This window comes from Brassica napus, chromosome A7, assembly GCF_020379485.1.
Source record: "Brassica napus cultivar Da-Ae chromosome A7, Da-Ae, whole genome shotgun sequence".
NCBI lineage: Eukaryota > Viridiplantae > Streptophyta > Magnoliopsida > Brassicales > Brassicaceae > Brassica > Brassica napus.
In genome coordinates, this window is record NC_063440.1 from 7,282,842 (window position 1) to 7,304,603 (window position 21,762).

A 21,762-nucleotide genomic window follows, 5' to 3' on the forward strand; every position below is an offset into this window, starting at 1 on the left:
AAGTTCTTAGTTATTAGTTATGAATTTTTCAGAAATTATATGATATACTAAAAAGATACATGTCATTCAAATAGATGATTAAATAGTTTTAAAAAATAAAATATAAATAAGTAACTTTTTAATGTCTGATTAATTATGCTATTACAACGATGAGAAATATTACATAGACGATTCTACAGCCGATAATTCTACCATCATATGAGAATGCATGTCTTACTGCATCGCCCGAGTCGTCCTATGAAATTCATATTCGATGATACATTCTTGCACCATGCCGAAGACTTTTTATAACATTTTTTCTTCATGATTTGTATAATTTGCAAATCCTAGACCTGGTGGTGTAGAAACATTAATAAATTAGTCAAACCACGGATTCCACATAAATAAATAATTTTAATACTAATATATATATATATATATATATATATATATATATATATATTTTAGAAACCTGCTCTTAGAAATTTCAAACATCGATAACAACACTTACAAATTGTTTAGTCCCACCATTTAAATGTATTCACCTAGCGTTATTGACTTTTGTTCCTTTTTTTAAAATACAACTAATTTTGTCAGTCTCTGTTAATTTGAGTTTTTTTTTTCTTTTCTTTTTCATGCATTTATATCTTTCACAAGTCCCAACGACACAGAAACGGTCGACGACACGAACTAAACAATTCCAAGAAGTTAATGGAAGATCCTCTTTTGCCGGAAGACGCGCAGTGTACCACCGGGAATCCAAAGCCAACGCAGACATGGCGGATGGATTTTACGGCGGAGCTGAAGAACGTCAGCCGCATGGCCGCACCTATGGCCACCGTGACCGTTGCTCAGTTTCTATTGCCTCTTATATCGGTCATGGTAGCCGGCCACCGTGGCGAGCTCCAGCTCTCGGGCGTTGCTCTTGCCACCTCCTTCGCTAACGTCTCCGGCTTCAGCATCATGGTAATTTCATAACCTCCTCTTATTACAAGAGCCGTCGTAAGTGCTTTGTTTCGGCTTTGGACCATAGGTTGTACTTGTGTCTTTTTAGTCGACGTTCAAAATCTTGAAACGCTAAACTTGTCTTTGTGCAGTTTGGATTAGTGGGTGCACTTGAGACTCTGTGTGGCCAAGCTTATGGAGCCAAACAATACTCCAAACTCGGAACCTTCACGTACTCTGCAATCGCCTCCAACGTACCCATTTGCGTTCTCATTTCGATTCTCTGGATTTACATGGACAAATTATTGATTTCCATCGGACAAGACCATGACATCTCCAAAGTAGCTGGCTCCTATGCGGTTTGGCTTATACCGGGTTTGTTCGCTCAAGCGGTGCAACAACCTGTAACTCGGTTTCTCCAGACTCAGGGTTTAGTTCTACCTCTTCTCTACTGTGCTTTAAGCACACTGTTGTTCCATATACCTGTTTGCTGGATTCTGGTCTACACTTTTGGTCTCGGAAGCAATGGAGCAGCCTTGGCTATTAGCCTGTCTTACTGGTTTAACGTATTGAGTCTCGCTTGTTATGTGAGATTCTCCAGTTCTTGCGAGAAGACTCGTGGCTTCGTGTCCGATGATTTCGTATCTGGCGTCAAACAGTTTTTCCAGTATGGAATACCATCAGCAGCAATGACTTGGTAAAGACAATTCATCATCTTTATCTTTGGTACATGTTGCTTTCATCTTGCTTTATTCGTCTGTTTCTTTTCCTGTGTGCAGCTTAGAGTGGTGGTTGTTCGAGCTCCTTATATTGTCCTCAGGACTCCTCCCTAATCCGAAACTCGAGACCTCTGTTCTTTCGGTTTGGTAATCTACGATACTCTTTTAATCTGCCTCTCCCCTTTTACATATCTCAGGATTAATTAACGTACTAGTCAAGTAAATGTTTTTAACTTAAACTAAATTCGTTTTCAGTTAGAATGTATATATATAACCAAAATTTTGTTGTACATTTCATTAATGAGAGAAGGAATTAAAATCTAACCTGTTTTCCAATCATATTGGTGACAGTCTTTCAACAGGATCTTTACACTATGTCATACCAATGGGTATCGCGGCTGCTGTGAGGTATGATTTCGATAAGCCATCTCAAAGTTTCGTTTGAGAATTTTGCAACTGATTGGGCCCTGTTTTACTTTGGCAGCACAAGGATTGCAAACGAATTGGGTGCTGGGAATCCGGAGGTTGCTAGGCTTGCAGTGTTTGCTGGTATTTGCCTTTGGCTCCTAGAGGCTGCCATTTGTAGCACAATTCTCTTCATTTCCAGGAATATTTTCGGCTACGCCTTTAGCAACAGCAAAGAAGTTGTGGACTATGTGACAGAGCTAGCTCCTTTACTCTGTCTCTCGTTTATTGTAGACGGGTTTTCAGCAGTTCTTGGGGGTAATAAGATACCCATATCAACCTGTAGACGGTAGAAAAGAACTCCCAGCTCACACAATCTTGTTTTATATACTTGGCTAGGTGTTGCTAGGGGAAGTGGGTGGCAACATATTGGAGCTTGGGCAAATGTGGTGGCTTATTATCTCATTGGAGCTCCGGTTGGACTTTTCTTAGCGTTTTGGTGTCACATGAATGGTAAAGGGCTATGGATCGGTGTGATCTTTGGTTCTTCATCGCAAGGCATCATACTTGCTATAGTCACTGCTTGCATGAGTTGGAACGAACAGGTCAATTCCAATCTATTTGTTTTCTTTACTCTTTGTTTTTTTCTCTACTGAAATTGCTTTGCTGCTATATAATAATTGCAGGCTTCCAAGGCAAGAAAACGAATAGTTGAAGGGACTTCTTCGTTTGGCAAGGGAATTGCTTGAATGGTTCTTTGTGTATTTTTGATACAATTCACGGAGATTTTGCTTTTCCTCGAATATGGGATATTATCATGGGCAGCTGTTTCGCAAGAGAAGAGAACATCGGAGGGTGATAATGTAGGAATACTATCATATTATGTCACACCCTTAGTCCCTCACACACTATACTGAAAATTGCTCTTTATTTGATGATCCACTCTTAAATTGTTGCTCATCAAACATGGTTATCTACAGAGCTCTTTCAGACACAAATTTTCGGAAATACAAATACATTCTGTGATAGATTTAATTTATTTGTAGGGAATTTGTCAAAGATGACATAAAAGTATTAGTTTAAATAGAAAACTAAAGCGCTTCAGTCCCAGCTATTTGAAGATATTATACAATCACTTTTTAGAGAAAAATAAATATATTTTGGTTGGATTTGGTTATATATATATATATATATATTGTTTATAGAAGATTTTAAATAATTTAAATCTCCTGATTTCTGTCACATTGAATATCATAATGGTTTAAATCTATTTTAATTTTAAAAATCAACTAGATCATGCGCGCCGTGCAGGTTTTTTTAATCAAATAAACCAAATTTACCAAATTAGTAAATCTATGGGTAATAGAATAAGTGTAAGAAATATGTATATGATATACTCCATAATTGAAATCGGCATTATAAATTAATTAGGTTATAGAACAATATAATTATCAAAATTAAGATACATTATTCATAAGAGAGGGATAATTAATAGATAGATCTATAAAAAAATGTTGGTTTATAAAGAAATATAATTAAAAGTGTTGGATGTTTATTTTCAAACACTTGATCATAAGGGAGGAATAATTAATAGATATATGTAGGTATAACTTTATAATCGAAAAATGTATTTAATTTAAAATTTTACAAAAAACAGTTGGGTCAGATAGAATGTTTCAGTTTTAATAAGATAGATGAATTTTAGTAACTGAAGTTTGTATTCTGGTCAGTTTCTGGTACACCGTGGATTTGATCGCTTAGATTTATTGAAGGGAATTCATATAATATTGGATGAGAATTCATATAAGTCTCGACGTATGCTCTTTGATTGAATGAGAATTCATATAAATGAACGGTGCTAGTTGAAGATCAAATCACTGATGTTATCTTTCTCAATGTGTATATATTCTATATTATCCAGATACTGGATTTTCTGACGACTATTATGCATAGCTTCAATCAAGTCAAAACAAAATTTGCTGCTCTTACATCTACTTCGGCTTCACGTTTGTCACCGTCTAGTTGTTAGCGTCTTAGTCGTTGCTTCGTTGTCGTTGGTAAGAAACGTGCTCCCCAAGTGTTATTTATTATCATGTATTTATTTATTTTTAATTCTTTTTTGAAAAAGGGTTGCAAATCATGTATTTATTTTCCATGCACTTTTACGATAATATTATGAGTTATTTTTGGGTTAACCCCCTAAAATGAACCTGTAGATTCACCAACCAATAGTATTTGAATATTTGATACTTGATATCTTTTAGAAAACAAAACAAAATTGAATTTCTAAATTAAATTATATTTTAAAAATAAAAAATATAAATTACATAAAAATAGTTACAAAAAAATAAACAAATTAATATTGTTAAGCGTCAGCAAAATACAAAACCTTGTACTATAAATCGTAAACCCTAAACATTAAATTTTAAACCTTAAACTTTGGATAAACCCTAAACCGTTAGAAAATCTTAAACCCTAAATCATACATTAAAAACTAAACTTTAATAACATTAAATCCTAATCACTAAATCCTAAACCTTTGGGTAAACTCTTAACCTTTGGATAAATAAACTTTTAACCTTGGATAAATCATAAACTCTAGGGTTTAATTTTTAATATTTTTGATTTAGAGTTTATGATTTATCCAAGGGTTCAGGGTTTATCCAAGGGTTTAGAGTTTAATGATTAGGATTTAGGGTTTAGTGTTATTAAGATTTAGTTTTGATGTATGATTTAGGGTTTAAGATTTAACCAAAGGTTTAGGGTTTATCCAAAAGTTTAAGGTTTATCCAAAGGTTTAAGGTTTAGGGTTTAGTATTTTACTGACAGCTTAACAACATTAGTAAAATTATTTTTTTGTAACTATTACTATTTTTATGTATTTTTATTTTTTATTTAAAAAATATAATCTAATTTGAAAATTCAATTTTGTTTCCTTTTTTAAAAGATATCAAATACCAAATACTCAAACACTATTAGTGGGTGAACTCACATGTTCACCTTAGGGGGTGAACCCAATAATAACTCTAATATTATTATGCGCTATACATGAAATTAAAAATTGAATTATTTAATATTGTGTGTTTATAAGTTTGTTGATAATGTGATGCTAACTAGTATTTTTCAGGTAGTTAACAAGCTTTTTAGTCTTTATTAACTCTTTCAAATTAAAAGATGGTGTTGGATGAAGTATACAAACTTTGGAGTGTAAATAAGTAAAACAAATAAAGAAACAACAAAGAACTAAGGATTTTTTCGGGAACTTGTGGTCAAGTGATAAGAAGAAGGTTTAGGATGTCAATACATTTTAGATTCGATTCATCTGTTATGCGAAACAAAATCTCATATTACTTTGATATCCTAAATGAATATGGGTTTTTTCTTCTGGCCCATTTGAATACCCAAAAAAATGATTTATCCATGGACTCCTCCACTTACGAATTAATCTGGACTCTTCCATAGATCCGGAATATCCCAAATTAATCAAAAAAAAAAAGAGCTATGGATCGGTGTGATATTTGGTTCTTCATGGCAAGGCATCAGACTTGCTATAATCACTACTTGCATGAGTTGGAGCGAACAGGTCAATTGCAATCTTTTTTTGTTTTTGTTTTTTACTCTCTTTTTTTTTCTACCGAAGTTACTTGGCTGCTATCTGAATATTCCAGGCTTCCAAAGCAAGAAAAAGAATAGTTGTAGGGACTTCTTCGTTTGGCAATGAAATTGTTTGAAGAGTTATTATTGGGTTCAGCAACCAATAGCATTTTGTTATGAGTTATTCTTGAGTTCACTTCTACAGATTTATCAACCAATAGAAATTTGTTATTTCATATTTAATGTCTTTTAAAAAAAATAAAGTATTATCAAGTTATATTATGTTTATAAAATAAAAAGGTAAAAATAAATTAAAAATAGTAATAGTTGCAATAAAAAGAACATTTTTAAAAAATATTTTTAAAACCGTCAGCAAATCACTAAACCCTAAATCCTAAACCCTTAGGTAACCCTAAACCCTTGGATAAATCTTAAACCCTTGGATAAATCTTAAACCCTAAATCAAAAATACTAAATACTAAATATTAAAAATCCTAAGCCCTTAATCCTAACCCCTAAATCCTTAGATAATAAAAAGTTGTAGTTCCTAAAGAGAATTTTTAAATATTTTTAACGGCAAAACACTAAACCTAAATACTAAATACTAAACTTTAAACTCTTGGATAAACCATAAAACCGAGTTTATGGTTTATCCAAGGGTTTAAAGGTTATGATTAAGGGTTTAATGTTTTTAAGATTTAGTGTTCAGTGTTTTTGATTTAGGATTTATGATTTATCCAAAAAATTGTAGGTTTTACCCAAGGGTTTAGGATTTAGGTTTAAGGTTTAGTATTTTGTTGATGGCGTTAAAAATATTTAAAAACAAATTCCAGTTAGTCCTATTTTTTTTATTTTTTTTTACTTTTATTTTATTTTAAAAACATAATATAAAGAAACTATTTTGTTTCTTTTTAAAAAAGATATTGAATATGAAATAATAAAAGAGTTATTCTTGGGTTTACCAATCAATAGTATTTTGTTATTTCATATTCAGTATCCTATAAAAAAGGAAACAAAATATTATCCATATATTATGTTTTTATAATAAAATAAAAAAGGAAAAAAAAATATGACTAGTTGGAAAATGTTTTTTTAAAATATTTTTAACGTCATCAACAAAACACTAAACCTTAAACCTAAATCGTAAACCCTTGGGTAAAACCTAAATCCTAAACCCTAAACTTTTTGATAAATCCTAAACCCTAAATTAAAAACAGTGAACACTAAATCTTAAAAACATTAAACCCTTAATCCTAAACCTTAAACCATTGGATAAATTCTAAACCCTAGGGTTTAGGGTTTATCGAAGGGTTTAGAGTTTAGTGTTTATTATTTAGGGTTTAGTGTTTTGCCGTTAAAAATATTTTGAAAAAGCAACTAAAACTTTTTTTTTATCTAAGGATTTAGGGGTTATGATTAAGGGTTTAGGAATTTTAAGATTTAGTCTTTAGTGTTTTCGATTTAGGATTTAAGATTTATCCAAGAGTGTAGGGTTTATCCAATGGTTTAAGATTTAGGGTTTATTTTTTGCTGACGGTTTTAAAAAATATTTTTTTTCAACTATTACTATTTTTAATTTATTTTTACCTTTTTATTTTAAATACATAATATAACTTGATAATATTTTATTTTACTTTTGAAAGATAATGAATATGAAATAACAAATTTTTATTAGTCAGTGAACCTACCAATTCACCATAAAGGTAAATCCAAGAATAACTCTTATTTGAATGGTTCTCTACGTATTTCTTGTACAATACACGGAGATTTAGCTTTTCTTCGTATATGGGATATTATCATGAACAGTTGTTTCGCTAGAGAACATCGTACTATGTTAACCCTTAGGGCATCTGTATTGGGAGTCCCTTAAGACATCCCTTAAGGGAAGGGGGTGGGAACCGAGGAAGAAAGAGAAGGGAAAAGTCCTTAATTAAGGGATGTCCCTTACACTTCAATGACTAAAAAAAAAAGCAAAACAAGGGACTCTCTCTCTCTTCATCCCACCAATAAAGATGCCCTTAGTCCCTCACATACAATACTGAGAGTTGTTCTTTACTTGACGATCCATATCATACCCATTCTTAAATTGTTGCTCATTGAAGAGCTATTTCTGACACAAAGTTTTGAAAATATAAATACATTATGTGATATATTTTAATTTTTTTTTGGAATTTTGTCAAAAATTGACGTAAGAATATTTGATTAAATAGAAAATTAGAGCGTTTCATTCCCATCTAATAGAATAGCTTTTTTTACATCAAAAAACTATTCTATTACTCAAACTTGAAGTGTTTTTGATAACTAAAACAGAATAAAATAACCAACAAAACAAAGAGCCTATAAAAACTAAATAGCTGCAGCTAAAAAGTCAGCAGTTTTATTATGTTTCCGAAGAATGTAGGATATCCTCAAATCTTTTCTTCGGTTCTTGTATCACCCTTAGCTCTGTGAAAAAATACGGTCATGCTTAAAGTTGCTTTTATTATCTCTATCAGATCTTTAAAATATGTCCCAAAATGTTGACCTTCGTTGAACTTATTGAATCCACTCCTATTGATAGGTGCATATCCTCCTATATATTAATTGAGAAGTCACTTTAGTGATTACGCTGATGTGTCGCTCATAGAAGACTCTCTAATTAATTTTTATACTTTGATTGGTTGATGGTTTTTCATTTTTATTTATTTAATTAAAGTTTTTAAAAGGAAACTATTCATAGAATTACCTAATCTAATTTATGTTTTCGAACATACAATTAATCATCTTAAATATAGATGAATTAACATAATTTGTTTATAGAAATAATTAAATATCTAGATTACATTATATAAATTGATAAGATACATATAAATACATATGATACTATAGAAAAAACTATAAAAACGATTTTTATTATGTTTATATTAGTAGTGAATAAAATAAATCATATATTTTAGAAAACTAATTAATCTAAACTTAATAATATTAATTAAATTCTCTCATTCACTATATATATAGTGTAAAAATGTGTCAAATGAATGCAAAACAGTCAAATATATAATTCTAAGAAATTCCAATCATTTTCCAATGACAATGTGATATCATATATGCGTTATCACTTTTAGAAATGATTAAAATATTTTTATATTTTAAAACATAAAAATTATATGGTAAGTTATTTAAATGTATATTAATCAAGAAAAAGTTTATTTAATTCATCTATTAATATAAAAAGATGAATTAACACTATAATATGGTAAGTCATTTATTTATATTAATCAAAGTATTTTTCACCGGATTTTTCTAGAGTTACTACTCTATTAATATAATTCATATAGCTTGGATTATAATAAAATTAGGATGCTTATTTTTATTAGAAAAAAAAGAAGAGATAAATAAAAGAACAAGAGGGAAGAATAATAAAATATGTTTGTTGTGTTCTTGGTATTTTTCTATTCTTATGTATTTATTTTTATTTGTTTGTCGAGATACATGTATTTTTTTGTGTTACTGTGAATATGAACTTATTAGTTTTATGCGTTTTTAAAATGTTAAAATAAATTTAATAAGGAAGTTCAATAAAAATGATCATCTCTACAACTGTTAAAGTCAAAGATGGAAAATATAATGTAAATTGAAAGTAAGAAAAAAATATTTAAAAATTAATGAGATGTATTTTTTTCGCTATAATAAACTTTTATAATGTACTATGATAAAACTTTAACAAAATATATACAAATAGCAACATTCTATTTCATATAATATTGGATGTCACATTAATATTAAGTATATATGCCAAAGTAGCAATATTTGGTTATTTAAAAATTGAATATTATTTTTTCTTATTAATTAATATAGGTATGTTTTAATTAAATTTTAAATAAATTAAAAAAATAATTTTAAAAGATATGTAAACTATGAGTAGCTTTAATTAAACACAGTTGGTTGAATGAATTAGTGTTTGATAAAATAGTGTGATGATTAGAGATAATTTAAGTAAAAATTTGTTTGCTTAATCCATTTGAGTTTTATGTTAAACACTATATTAAAAAAATGAGTGAGAAAGTGTGATTTGGAACAAATTAGGGCTTTTTGCAGAATTGACCTATAACTTAAAGTCAAACACAAAACTAACCTTCTTTTTTTTTTGAAAATTGGTTTTGCCCTATTCACCCCACAAGTTCATATAATTTACGAAAATGCCATCAATTTTTTTTTCCGAAAATGACATTTTTACTCTCTCACCCTCATCATCTTCAAATAATTACAAGATTGCCATTGTCATCAATACCACAACCACCATGAACAACCAATTTGAAGCTCTTAATGCTCCCAAAATCGATTTACCCTTCTTCTTTTTTCATCCTTGTGAACTAAACACAACATATCTCTCACTTTCTCTCCATAATGAGCTAAAAAAACCCAAGATTTTGATTCTAAATTTATTATGGTTCATAGAGTCATAGAAGCTAACGATTCTGGGTGGGTTACTTTCGTTTGTGATTTTGTGTGCTTGGAGAAGCCTTATATATACTAAGGAACTTATCTCACCAATTTAAGGTATGACATCGAGTTTTTTTTCCAGATCTGTTTGTCAGACGACTTACTTGGGAAGTCGTCTGGCTGTAGACGACTTACCTGGAAGTCGTCTGGTCAACGCAGAGGCTATTTTTGCAATTGACTTTGAAATCTGTAACCTGAGACGAGTGAAAGTTAAGTCGTATGTTTTTGTTTGGTTTCAAAAAAAATTTCCAAAGAACCTAGACGACTTACATTTCATTCGTCATAGGTTAGTTTTACATTTGACTGGATAATTTCAGAAGTTTGACTTCCCCACACGACTTACATTTCAGTCGTCTGGCAAAAATTAAAATAATAATATTTTTTAAAAAGTAAACGACTTACAATTAAGTAGTCATAGGTTAGTTTTGCAATTGAAAAAAAAAACTTCAAGATTTAATTATACACAGACGACTTATAATTCAGCGACGACTTACTTGTAAGTCGTCCAGGATTTTTTTCCGAGATTCTGGTCAAACCTCATAAATCCTGGACGACTTACATTTCAGTCGTCTCGTGGACGACTTACATTTCAGTCGTCTCGTGGACGACTGAATTATAAGTCGTCTGTATATAATTAAATCTTGAAATTTTTTTTTTCAATTTCAAAACTAACCTATGACGACTTAACTGTAAGTCGTCTACTTTTAAAAAAAATATTATTATTTTAATTTTCACTAGACGACTGAAATGTAAGTCGTCCAGAAAAGTCAAACTTCTGAAATAATCCAGTCAAATGCAAAACTAACCTATGACGACTGAAATGTAAGTCGTCTAGCTTTTTTGGGGGTTTTTTTTAACCAAACAATAGTAGACGGCTTATTTTTCAGTCGTCCGAAATAACAGATTTCAAAGGCAATTGCGAAAATAACCTCTGCGTTGACTAGACGACGTATAGTTTAGTCGTCTAGACAACTTAGATTGAAGTCGTCCGCGTCTTCTCCGCTAGTTTCTAAGTCTTCTACGTTAGTTTTTGAATAACTTGTATTTTTAAGAGTGATAAGTAACTTCAAGATATGTAAAACTCATATTTAGAAAATATGTTCTCTCCCTTAGTTTTACTAAATTTGACTAAGTTTTTCAACGCAAACTTATAAAAAATATGATATGCTTTGACTAGTTACTATTGTTTGTTTCCATCTCTTAAGTATTATTGTTATAGACAATAATGATGACTATTGTTATGAGTTGGAAGAAGGGTTAAAATGCTTCTTAAAATGTTGTATCAATATGAAGCTACCAACATTCTTGTTTATTAAGATGAGAAAAAGGCCATTGGAGTTTATTATTGCATATGAGAGATCCAAAGATAAGAAAAAGGCTACTGAAGTCTATTATTTCATTGATTTGTAAATGTGTAAACACATTGTTAGCACATTTAATACATCTTGGAAAACATTATTACTGATTTTACAAAAAATTCACAACTAAAAGAGTAGACATGCAATTCACAAAACAGACCACAAACAAAACTATTATAGATCATTCCTCTACAAAGACAAGCTTGGACTCCACTTGATATGGAAGAAAAATTTGTCAGAAGACTTCCAGGAAGTCCAGACGACTTTTAAGAAGTCCAGACGACTTCCAGAAAGTTCAGACAACTTTGTCAGAAGACTTTTAGGAAGTTCAGACGACTTCCAGACGACTTTACAGGAAGTCCAGACGACTTTTAGGAAGTCCAGACGACTTCCAGGAAGTCCAGACGACTTTGTCAGAAGACTTCCAAGAAGTCCAGACGACTTCCAGACGACTAACAGGTAAGTCGTCTCAGAAGTCTTCCAGATCTGAAAAACCTCCATATCCAAAAACGTTAAAATGGCTTAAAAACAGAAAAAATGAGTGGAAGATTAGATAAATCTACCTTTACAGAACACACAAAAATACATATGTAAAAATAATAGATCTACCTTTAAATTAGTGGAAGATGAGTACCATCTAATTAAAAACCTGCAAAAAAGATAGATTAGTAAGAAAGACATGAGACAAAACTGAAAAATTCATATAAAGTTTGGTGTTTTCAAGTCAAAGAGATTAGAGTGGGTTTGGAGAGTTTTAGTTTGGGAAAAAATTAAAAACTTTATACAACAAGAAGTTACCAAATGAAGAAAAATCAGACATAAGAACTTACCAAAACGCTCAGATCTATTATGAAAGGGAGACTTCGTACTTCCATGAAGTCCAGACGACTTCCTGGAAGTCCAGACGACTTTGTCAGAAGACTTCCAAGAAGTCCAGACGGCTTCCAGACGACTAACAGGTAAGTCGTCTCAGAAGTCTTCCAGATCTGAAAAACCTGCATATCAAATCCAGATCTGAAAAACCTGCATATCCAAAAACGTTCAAATGACTTAAAAATAAAGAAAATGAGTAGAAGATTAGTTAAATCTACATTTATAGAACACACAAAAATACATATCTAAAATTAATAGATCTACCTTTAAATTAGTGGAAGATGAGTACCATTTGATTAAAAACCTGCAAAAGAGATAGATTAGTAAGAAATATATGAGACAAAACTGAAAAATTCATATAAGGTTTGGTGTTTTCAAGTCAAAGAGATTAGAGAGAGGTTTGAGAGTTTTAGAATGATGAACGTTACATTTTTGTTGCAGCCATTTGAGAGGAGGAGATAGAATGTGTAAATTTTTTCTTTATATAGGGAGACAAAAAATTCAATTAGGTTAAATATTTTTGACTCAGACGACTTCCTGGACGACTTACATTTCAGTCGTCTGGTAAAGAAATTAAAACAGACGACTTACATGTAAGTCGTCCAGAAGAGTTTAATATTTTTAGCGGGAAATTAAATATTTTTAGCGGAAAACTAAAATAGAAGACATTCCAAACGACTTACATGTTTAAATTATTTAAGCGGAAAAATAATTTTTTAAAAAAATTTTAGGCGGAAAAATTTGGACGACTTACATGTAAGTCGTCTTTTTTAATTTCTTCACCAGACGACTGAAATGTAAGTCGTCTAGACCCTAAGCATAACCCCTAAACTAGCTTTTATATGTCCGGTAAATGATCCGGTTAGGTTAAAACGTACATTGATAAAATTAAAGGTTCGGTACGATGTGGACGACTGAAATATACGTCGTCCGAGTAAATTATTCAACAGACGACTAAAATATAAGTCATCCACACCCTAAACATAACCCCTAAACTTAATTATCTAATTAAACACTTCATAAAATCAAATCAAACTTGAAAAGTGTTTACTATACACAGAAATAAACACATATAGGTGAAAACTAATTTTTGAAAAAAACATTTTATTTTTCCAAAATCTAACCCTAAAAATACATACAATACTACATCATATGTTTGCCAAACTCCTAAACTAAAGAATATCATGATTCACTACTTCCACTCATCTATCTTCAAAACAAATTAATTTTATCATATCTTAATTTATATCACTTAAAACTTTTTATAATTACTTGATTTTTATTTTTCACGCATCAAAATATTTTTTTACAAGATTTATAAATTATTTTTAAAATAAACTGGTACCAGACGACTTACACTTCAGTCGTCCAGACGACTTCCAACATCTCAGACGATTTACTGGGGCTATATTCGTAAAAATGGCTTCTGTTTTTTTGTTTGGTCACAAGGGGCTGAGCTTTAATTTCACTAGGCTTTTAGGTTAGTTTTGCATTTGATTCAAGTTCGGGTATAGGTTTGGGGTTAAAATTAAGTTGTGGGTTAGTTTTGGCAAAAACCCCAACAAATTATGAGAAAGAATTGCTTAAACTACCATTTTCATAATACTTGTTTTTATGTTTACCTTCACCAAATTGATCCTTAGTATTAAAGAGATTAATCCTACTATATATTAATTGTGAAGCCACTTAACTGAATTTTTATTATGTGTCTTTAATAGGTTAAGTTTTAAAAAATAGTTATAATTTTATTGCTTGTTAACATTTATTAGTTATTATTTCAATCATATCTAAAAATAAAAGGTAACTCTAGAACTAATTAATACAAATTACCAAATAACACAAACGATATTATAAATAATGATTTATGGTAACTAATTATACAATTAGAGAAATAATATAAATGTTTTATCAATTTTTTATTTTTATCAATTAGTGATATATAATTAAATAAAATACTTTAGAATTTTCTATAGAAATACATTTAATAGTTATATATTATTATATAAGAGAATTATATTTGTAGGTAAAGAATTATTATAAATTTTATGTTTATAAAGCCCGCACAAAACCGTTTATAAAAGATGTTTCATGATAAAAGCTTCCGATCATTGTATTGGTCGCTCTCTTTATTTTTCTATTAGGATCTAGAGTATTTTCGGTTTTTCATATATTAAAATAAAATATAAAGTAATTCTACAACCAATTATGAATTAATTATAATATTCTTTTTTGTAAGAGAATGATTTTTAATAACTAAGGTTTATGTTTTTGAACTATTTTAAATCTCACATATTTTCTAAAAACATTTATTGAATTTTTTGAATAATCCAAATATTTGAAATTAAAAATTAAAATTTTAATTACTAACTATTATTCAAAAATTATAACAGTGTAAAGATAATATATATATTTTTTATATAATATAACTACTCGCAAAATTACGGACAAACACCTAGGATATAGTATTTATAGAAGAATTTAATATTTAAATCTCCTAAAAGCTGGCATATTGAATATCACAATGGTTTAAATCTGTTTTAGTTTTTGAAAATCAATGGATTTAGAGGGGCTTATTGAATTGGGAATTTGAAAGAATTTCTTTTTTTCTTGAAATCCACTCTTATTGAATTTAGTATTTATAGAAACTCTACTAAATCCAAGCTTATTGGATTGGTTTTTCATACAAATTCCATAAAATCCTCCCTTATTGGAAAATAAGAATTTCATCAATGGATTTTATCAAAAGTGATTTAACATGGTTTGAGAAGTAATTTGTAGTTAAAATACAACTGTGACAAATACCACCTAATGAGATGGTTTTTGATAAAACAGAACAGTTCTTTGATTTTTATCGTTTAGACCTTAATGGCTATAAAAAAAAGAGAGGTAATTGAATCAGTTGAGAACTGCTGGTTTGGTGATTAAAAAGCTGCTGAAATTTTGTGTGTCGGCTCCTTCTAGTGTTACCTGCTTGCACCTGGAAGAAGCTCCCGTAAACCTATAAGGAAATTGTCTTGAAAAGGAGAACAATATGATCGGAGAAGAATCCGATCGAGACGAGTTCAAGAGGTGGATCGGGAAGACCATAAAGATGAAGTTAAAATCGGAGAACTGGGTTTGTCCGCTCTAATACTGTATTGATATTTTAATTCTATCAATCATCTTCAATTTTGACCTCTTCGTTAATAGTTAATCTTTTGATTTTAGTGAATCAAGTGGTTCAAGTGGTCGTTTGTTTTGTTTTTACTGTTAAAGTCAAATTGGGTTTTGTTTTCATACAAGTTACACCAGAGAAAAGAAAAAAATTCAAGGTACATCTCACTCTGATACGTTGTGCACACGTACATGTAACATTTAAGTCTGAGCTTGCTAACCTTGAGGCCAACTTTGTTTAGAAGTTCACTGAAGATATTATATGTTTTCCATCGACTTGTCCTTGTGTGAGGGTGGTGCAGGTTGATGCTGGTGGGGTGGCACAATCAGCTGTAGAATTTTTTGAACAAGTAAACAATTTGAACCACGTCACAGAATTTGTTTGTGCAATGAAGAACGAAGGGTCTAACTGGTAACCATTAAGGAACATTAGGAATGATTAGGAAAAGAATGAATATGAATAAAATTTTGGGAACGATGAGGAACGAGGGTTCCTTATCAAAATTAACAAGAAACAAATTTGCATTATAATTCTCTACAAAAAAGGAAATGAGAAAGAATGAAGAGGGAAAAATATTCTTCACGAATGGTAACATTTTTGAGGAACATTAAAGAATGCAATATTCCTCTTCGTTCCCTTGGTTACCATTCAAACCCGAAGATGTTGCACGAGGTAAATAGAAGTAAGAGTGACGCTCGATTTTTGGAAAGCTTTTAGGTTGTTTTGTTATTTTATTTTTTTAATTCTACCAAAATCACCTATTTAAATTCCCACCAAATACTCAAAATCCCAACCAAAATCTATAAATCCCATCTAAATTCTATCAAATCTGAAATCCCATAAAACTTGTGAAACCCTCGATCCAATAACCCCCCCCCTTAGTAATTGAAGTCGGTATCTCTGGTACACAATGGATTTGATCGCTTATATTTGTGGAAGGGAATTCATATAGGATTGAATGAGAATTCATATAAGTCTTCACATATGTTCTTGATTGAGTAAGAACTAAACTTTGATCTGCGGGGCGCGTGGAAGTAAATTTTTTTTACTAAAATAAATAATTTAGATATTTAATACTATAGATATAACATTTACCATATTAAATATCATTTTTATATAACATGTCTACACATAATATTTTTCTTGTATTTGGATCATCAATATATTATATTTGGTTTATAAATCTTCTAAATTAGTATGGTTGTCTAAATAACCACAACTAGATTTTGATCCGCGCTTAAGAAGCGCGGGTATTTTTTTGGTGACCGTAAACTCAAATATTAAATGAATTTATATTTATTATTAGATATCTAAAATATTTAAAAGTTGTTCTATTATTATTATTTCATTCCGGTACAATGTTTTCATTGAGTTTTCATATCCGAATCAGACTTGTGGTCGAACCGTAAGATCTAGTAACTCATATATAGTGGGATAGAATATAATAAAGTGAATATAATAAAAGTATCTAAAAATAAAAAAGACCGTTATTAACCCACTGAGAAAAATATAATTTTTTTTTGTTTTATAAATTTTTGATATATTTATATACATTTGACTTGTATAAGAAATTTCTTTTAACAAATATTGTTAAGTTTATTTATAAATATATTAATTATCAATCTACCAAAATAGTGAAGCAAGTATTATTTTTTTCCTTTTTTAATTTTTTATCAAACTATTATCAATTTTTTTAAAAAAAAAAATCAGTTTGTGGCAGATATTTTATTATTAGAAATCCATACAATTTAAATAATATTACATTTATATGTATTTATGTATAAAATGGTCTTCATAATTTGGGATTTTGTAAAAAATGGGTCTAAAGTTAATTTGGTTAATTTTTTTTCTGTAACAAAAGTTAATTGGATTTATAATTTTCTTTTCTGAATGGGTTGTATCAGTTAAATTATCCTTTTTAAGTTAAACGCCCAAAGCCCAATTAATAATATTTATTTTGCTGATAACAAAGTGAGATTAAATAAGAATAACATATAATATATAAGGAAGACCAAAAAATAAAAAAAAGGAAATAGTCCAACAACCTTATATAAGTAGATTTTTAAAGATTGATTCCCTTTTAATAGTATAGATATACATTTTTCTTAAAGCAAGTTTATTATGGTTTGAAAATAAATATTAATTTTCAAATGTCTTTTTGTCGAATTAATAGTTCTACAAGTAATTTTTCAAAACGTGAAATATATATAACATAGTTATTGTGATTACCACAAAGTGAGAGTTATATAAATAACATAATATGTAACTCTTGAAAAGAAAAAAATGGATCCATTTGAAATCTATATTTTGGAAAAGATTGGACCTATATTTTGTGCTAATGTTAAATTAATGAATGGTTCATTTAGTAATATAACTAATTAGCTTTAGAAAATAACAGTTATATCAACGTTAATAAAAAAAAAGAGACAAAGCGATCATAATATTTGTTAGGATTTCGTTGATTACTTCAAGGTCCTTCAAATTTTTTAGTTATTTATACCTAAATAAAGATATAAAAGCTTTTAGGATTCACGAGCATGTTGAAGTACCTTTTGAAAATAACCCTATCTTCATAATAATTATAACTTGTACCACTTATTTAATAATTACTAGATCTCGACCCGCACAACCGTGCGGATTTCTTATTTCTATACTAAAATATTTTAGTTTATATAACAAAATTTACCAATAACTTAATGTAATTTAGTGTTATATATTATGTAATTCTATAATAGCTATGTTTACGTGGCTTATATATTATTACTATAAATTTTATATTTTTTTAACAAAAAATATTTTGAAAACTTTATTATGTAACAATATTACTTTACATATTTTTTATTTAAAATTTAAAATTTATATGAAAGCAAATTAAACTGGATCTATATAGTAGAGAAATTTTTTTTGAGATACTGTAAAGAATTTCTTTTAAAGAAATACTATAATACATTGTACTTCAAAATAAGTTTGTCGTAAACATCATATTTGAGATATACACTAAGTTGGATAAAATATCTTCTTTTAATTTGAAATAAAAATGAATTTTTCTAACAAAATCTTTGTAATTTTTATTTTTGAAAATTAATCAGCTGAAATTGTTATTATCATTGAATATATAATTATAATACTCTGTATAACTTTAAATTTTCATATATAAATCAAAACTAAAATAAACTTTAATTTCTAATTATAGTTTATGATAAATAATTTAAAATTAATTACTTTTATATATACAATTAAAAATAATTCTAAAAATGTTTTTCAAAGATTTAGTTTAGAACTTTGTTTAAAAAATCATTTGTATTCAATTATAAAGATAAATACTATAATATTATAATTACTTCATGTAAAATTTAATAAATTTTAGGGAATGGTCCAAATTAAAACCAGTATATGGTTGAATCCATAGAAATGTATTTTAAAATATTATATATTTATCAGTACATTTTTGTTAACACAATATCTTAATAAATATTGATACATGTATAATGTATAACATAAACAATAATAATGACATGATTTTTGATTCGATTTTATTATTTGCATGGTGTAATTTTAACATGATTTTATTTGCATAATAAATATTAATTATTATTATTATTATTACTAATTAGATCATATGCAGGTATTAACTCTAGAATAATTAAATGTTATTATTATTAAGTATATTATAAATGGTTATATGCAACTATAATTATATATTGATGGAATAAATATATTTTCGAAATTATCCATATCTAATAACATTTTGATGAAATAAAAAGAGAATTAAATATCTTGTTAGGATATTGTTATGAAAATACAAAAAATAAATAATGTGAGCAACTTTCTAGGAATGGTCCATTTAAAATATCACACATTAAAGAAGTCATGACTTCTATTTTAATAGTATAGATTAATTAATTAACTATAAATTATTTATTTTGTTAGATTACTCTCTAACCAAATATATACTATTAAAGCAGGATCATATTTTAAAAATTACCTTAGCTTGCCCTTTTCTTTACTAACATTACATATTTTATTAAGGGCAATCAAGTAATATTAATAACACATTTATATTGGGCCATATTTTCAGATTCAGCCCACATCAAATCTCTCTTTGGCCATTTGGGCCGATTAAGAAATCAAATCAAATTCTCACATTTTTTTTGGGCCATTGAGTCCAAATTCAAATAATTTTTTTTAACTATTCTTAATTATTATTATTTTTTTCTTAATATAATTTAAACATTCATAAAAAATTGAATTTTATCATTGAAAAGTATAAATCTTTATTAAAAGTATATAAGTTTTTTAATTAAAATATTAACCACATAATAAAATTAATTTATCAGAGTTATACTAACTTAATTCATTAAAGAAATAAAGTTTATTTTTTTAAATATAAATAGTCATTTAAAATGAAATACGATAAATAAAGATAAAAAGTTTAAGTCTTTTATAAAATAAAACACAAATATATAAAAATATGACATTTACTAAATACTCCCTCCGTTTCTTAATATAAGTCGTTTTAGAGATACTTTTTTGTTTCAAATTATATGTCGTTTTCGGTTTTCTATGTAATATTTATTAATAATTAATGATGTCTGGCCAATGATAATATATCTTTTATTTTTCTATTGGTTGAATTGTGGTTAGATAAATAATTAATGATGTTTTTGTTTCGAAAATATAAAAAATTAATGATTTTCTTAATCTATGTGCATAGCTGTAAAACGATTTATATTAAAAAACGGAGGGAGTATTTGTCAATTGAAAAAGAAAAAAATAAACCCCCGTTTTAAAAGCGCGGGTCAAAATCTAGTTTACCATTATTCTTTAACCAAACATACCATTATTTTTCAACCATATTATTCTAATCGATTCTTACAATAAAATTAAATAGATTTATTTAAAATGTGACATGCAAACTTTAAACATTAAATATAGAGAAGTTGAAAAGTTTAAGCAGATATTCATACCTTAGAAATAACTAAAAAAAAATTTAAAATATAACATAAAATATACAATAGTTTCCTAGAGCAACTTTGGAACACCAGCAACAGGGTATTATGGTTGAATCTCTAAAAGTGTAAAATTTTATTTTTTAATTATATAATTGTATTTATTTATTCTTTTAAATTGGTAGAACACTTGCAAGATTGACATATAGAGAAGAGTCTCTCGTAGAGAGACTTGATTCTGTTTATGAGAAACCAATTCTTTCTTTTGTATTTATTTTCTATTTATTCATTTATTTTAAAATCATGAGAAACTCATAAATTCAACACTATGCATGCTTTTATTGTTTGTATCTCAAAACATGTATCTAAGTAATTTAATACAATTACTCTAATACATTTTGTTTGTATAATTAAATTTTAAAATGTCTAAACGAATTAAATCAATATGGGTGGACAACAAATAGACATGTATCAAAGGTTCTAATTAGTTTCTTATAATTTTGAGAACCCAAACTCATACTATCTCATATTGTTTCAATTTTTGTATTTATTAAAATAGTGAGATACTCATTCAGATACTTCCATTAAACAAAATATATTAAATAACCACAAAAATTCTTACACAACATGTTAGCTTTTGAGTGGTTTGATTTTTTTTTTTTAATGTAACACATGATAAATATATATAAAATGAATATAGGGTTCAATAACAGAAATAAGTTTTCAGTACACAATATTTTTTTGGAAATTTTTCTCGAAAACTTACACTTCTTTCAATCTTTCTTATCATGAGAATTGATTTTATGGTAGTTAGTGATCCTTAGGACTGAGAAAAATGTATGTAAAATTTGATTTGATTTGTTATCCGTTTAGATTCGAATAAAAAAATTAGATATTCATAATTCTACGAAGCAAAGCAAGTACTAATATGCAATATCCGTAAGAACGAAAAAATAATTTATTTAAGAACAAATATCTGATCCAATCCATTATATACATATAAATACATATATCTAAAGAGCTCTATATATGAATTATATTATTATTATATTTTAAAATTTAAAATTTATGTACATTTAAAATATTTTATTTATTAAATTGATTATTTTAGTTATTAGAATTTTAAAAGTATGTAAACTTGTATCTTTGTAATAAAATATGAATATTTATATTATCTGTGATTTTTTTATTTATATGGATCGAATTGGGTATTCGGTTAATAATATAAATTTTGAATATCTACACTGAATACCCATATAAATACATATCGAATCAGATAGGATAATTGATTATTCGGACGAAAC

The 21,762-nt window shown here is 28.2% G+C and overlaps 1 protein-coding gene across 1 annotated transcript; it reads left to right on the forward strand.

Moving 5' to 3' along the window:
* Nucleotides 1-637: 637 nt before the first annotated feature.
* On the forward strand, nt 638-3,083 carry LOC106366675 (protein DETOXIFICATION 6-like). Its single transcript, XM_013806335.3, has 7 exons — nt 638-945; nt 1,077-1,621; nt 1,704-1,790; nt 1,995-2,051; nt 2,128-2,366; nt 2,448-2,653; nt 2,735-3,083. Exons 1-7 carry the CDS (start codon nt 691-693, stop codon nt 2,795-2,797), a joined length of 1,452 nt encoding a protein of 483 aa, XP_013661789.3. The 5' UTR covers nt 638-690; the 3' UTR covers nt 2,798-3,083.
* Nucleotides 3,084-21,762: the final 18,679 nt, after the last annotated feature.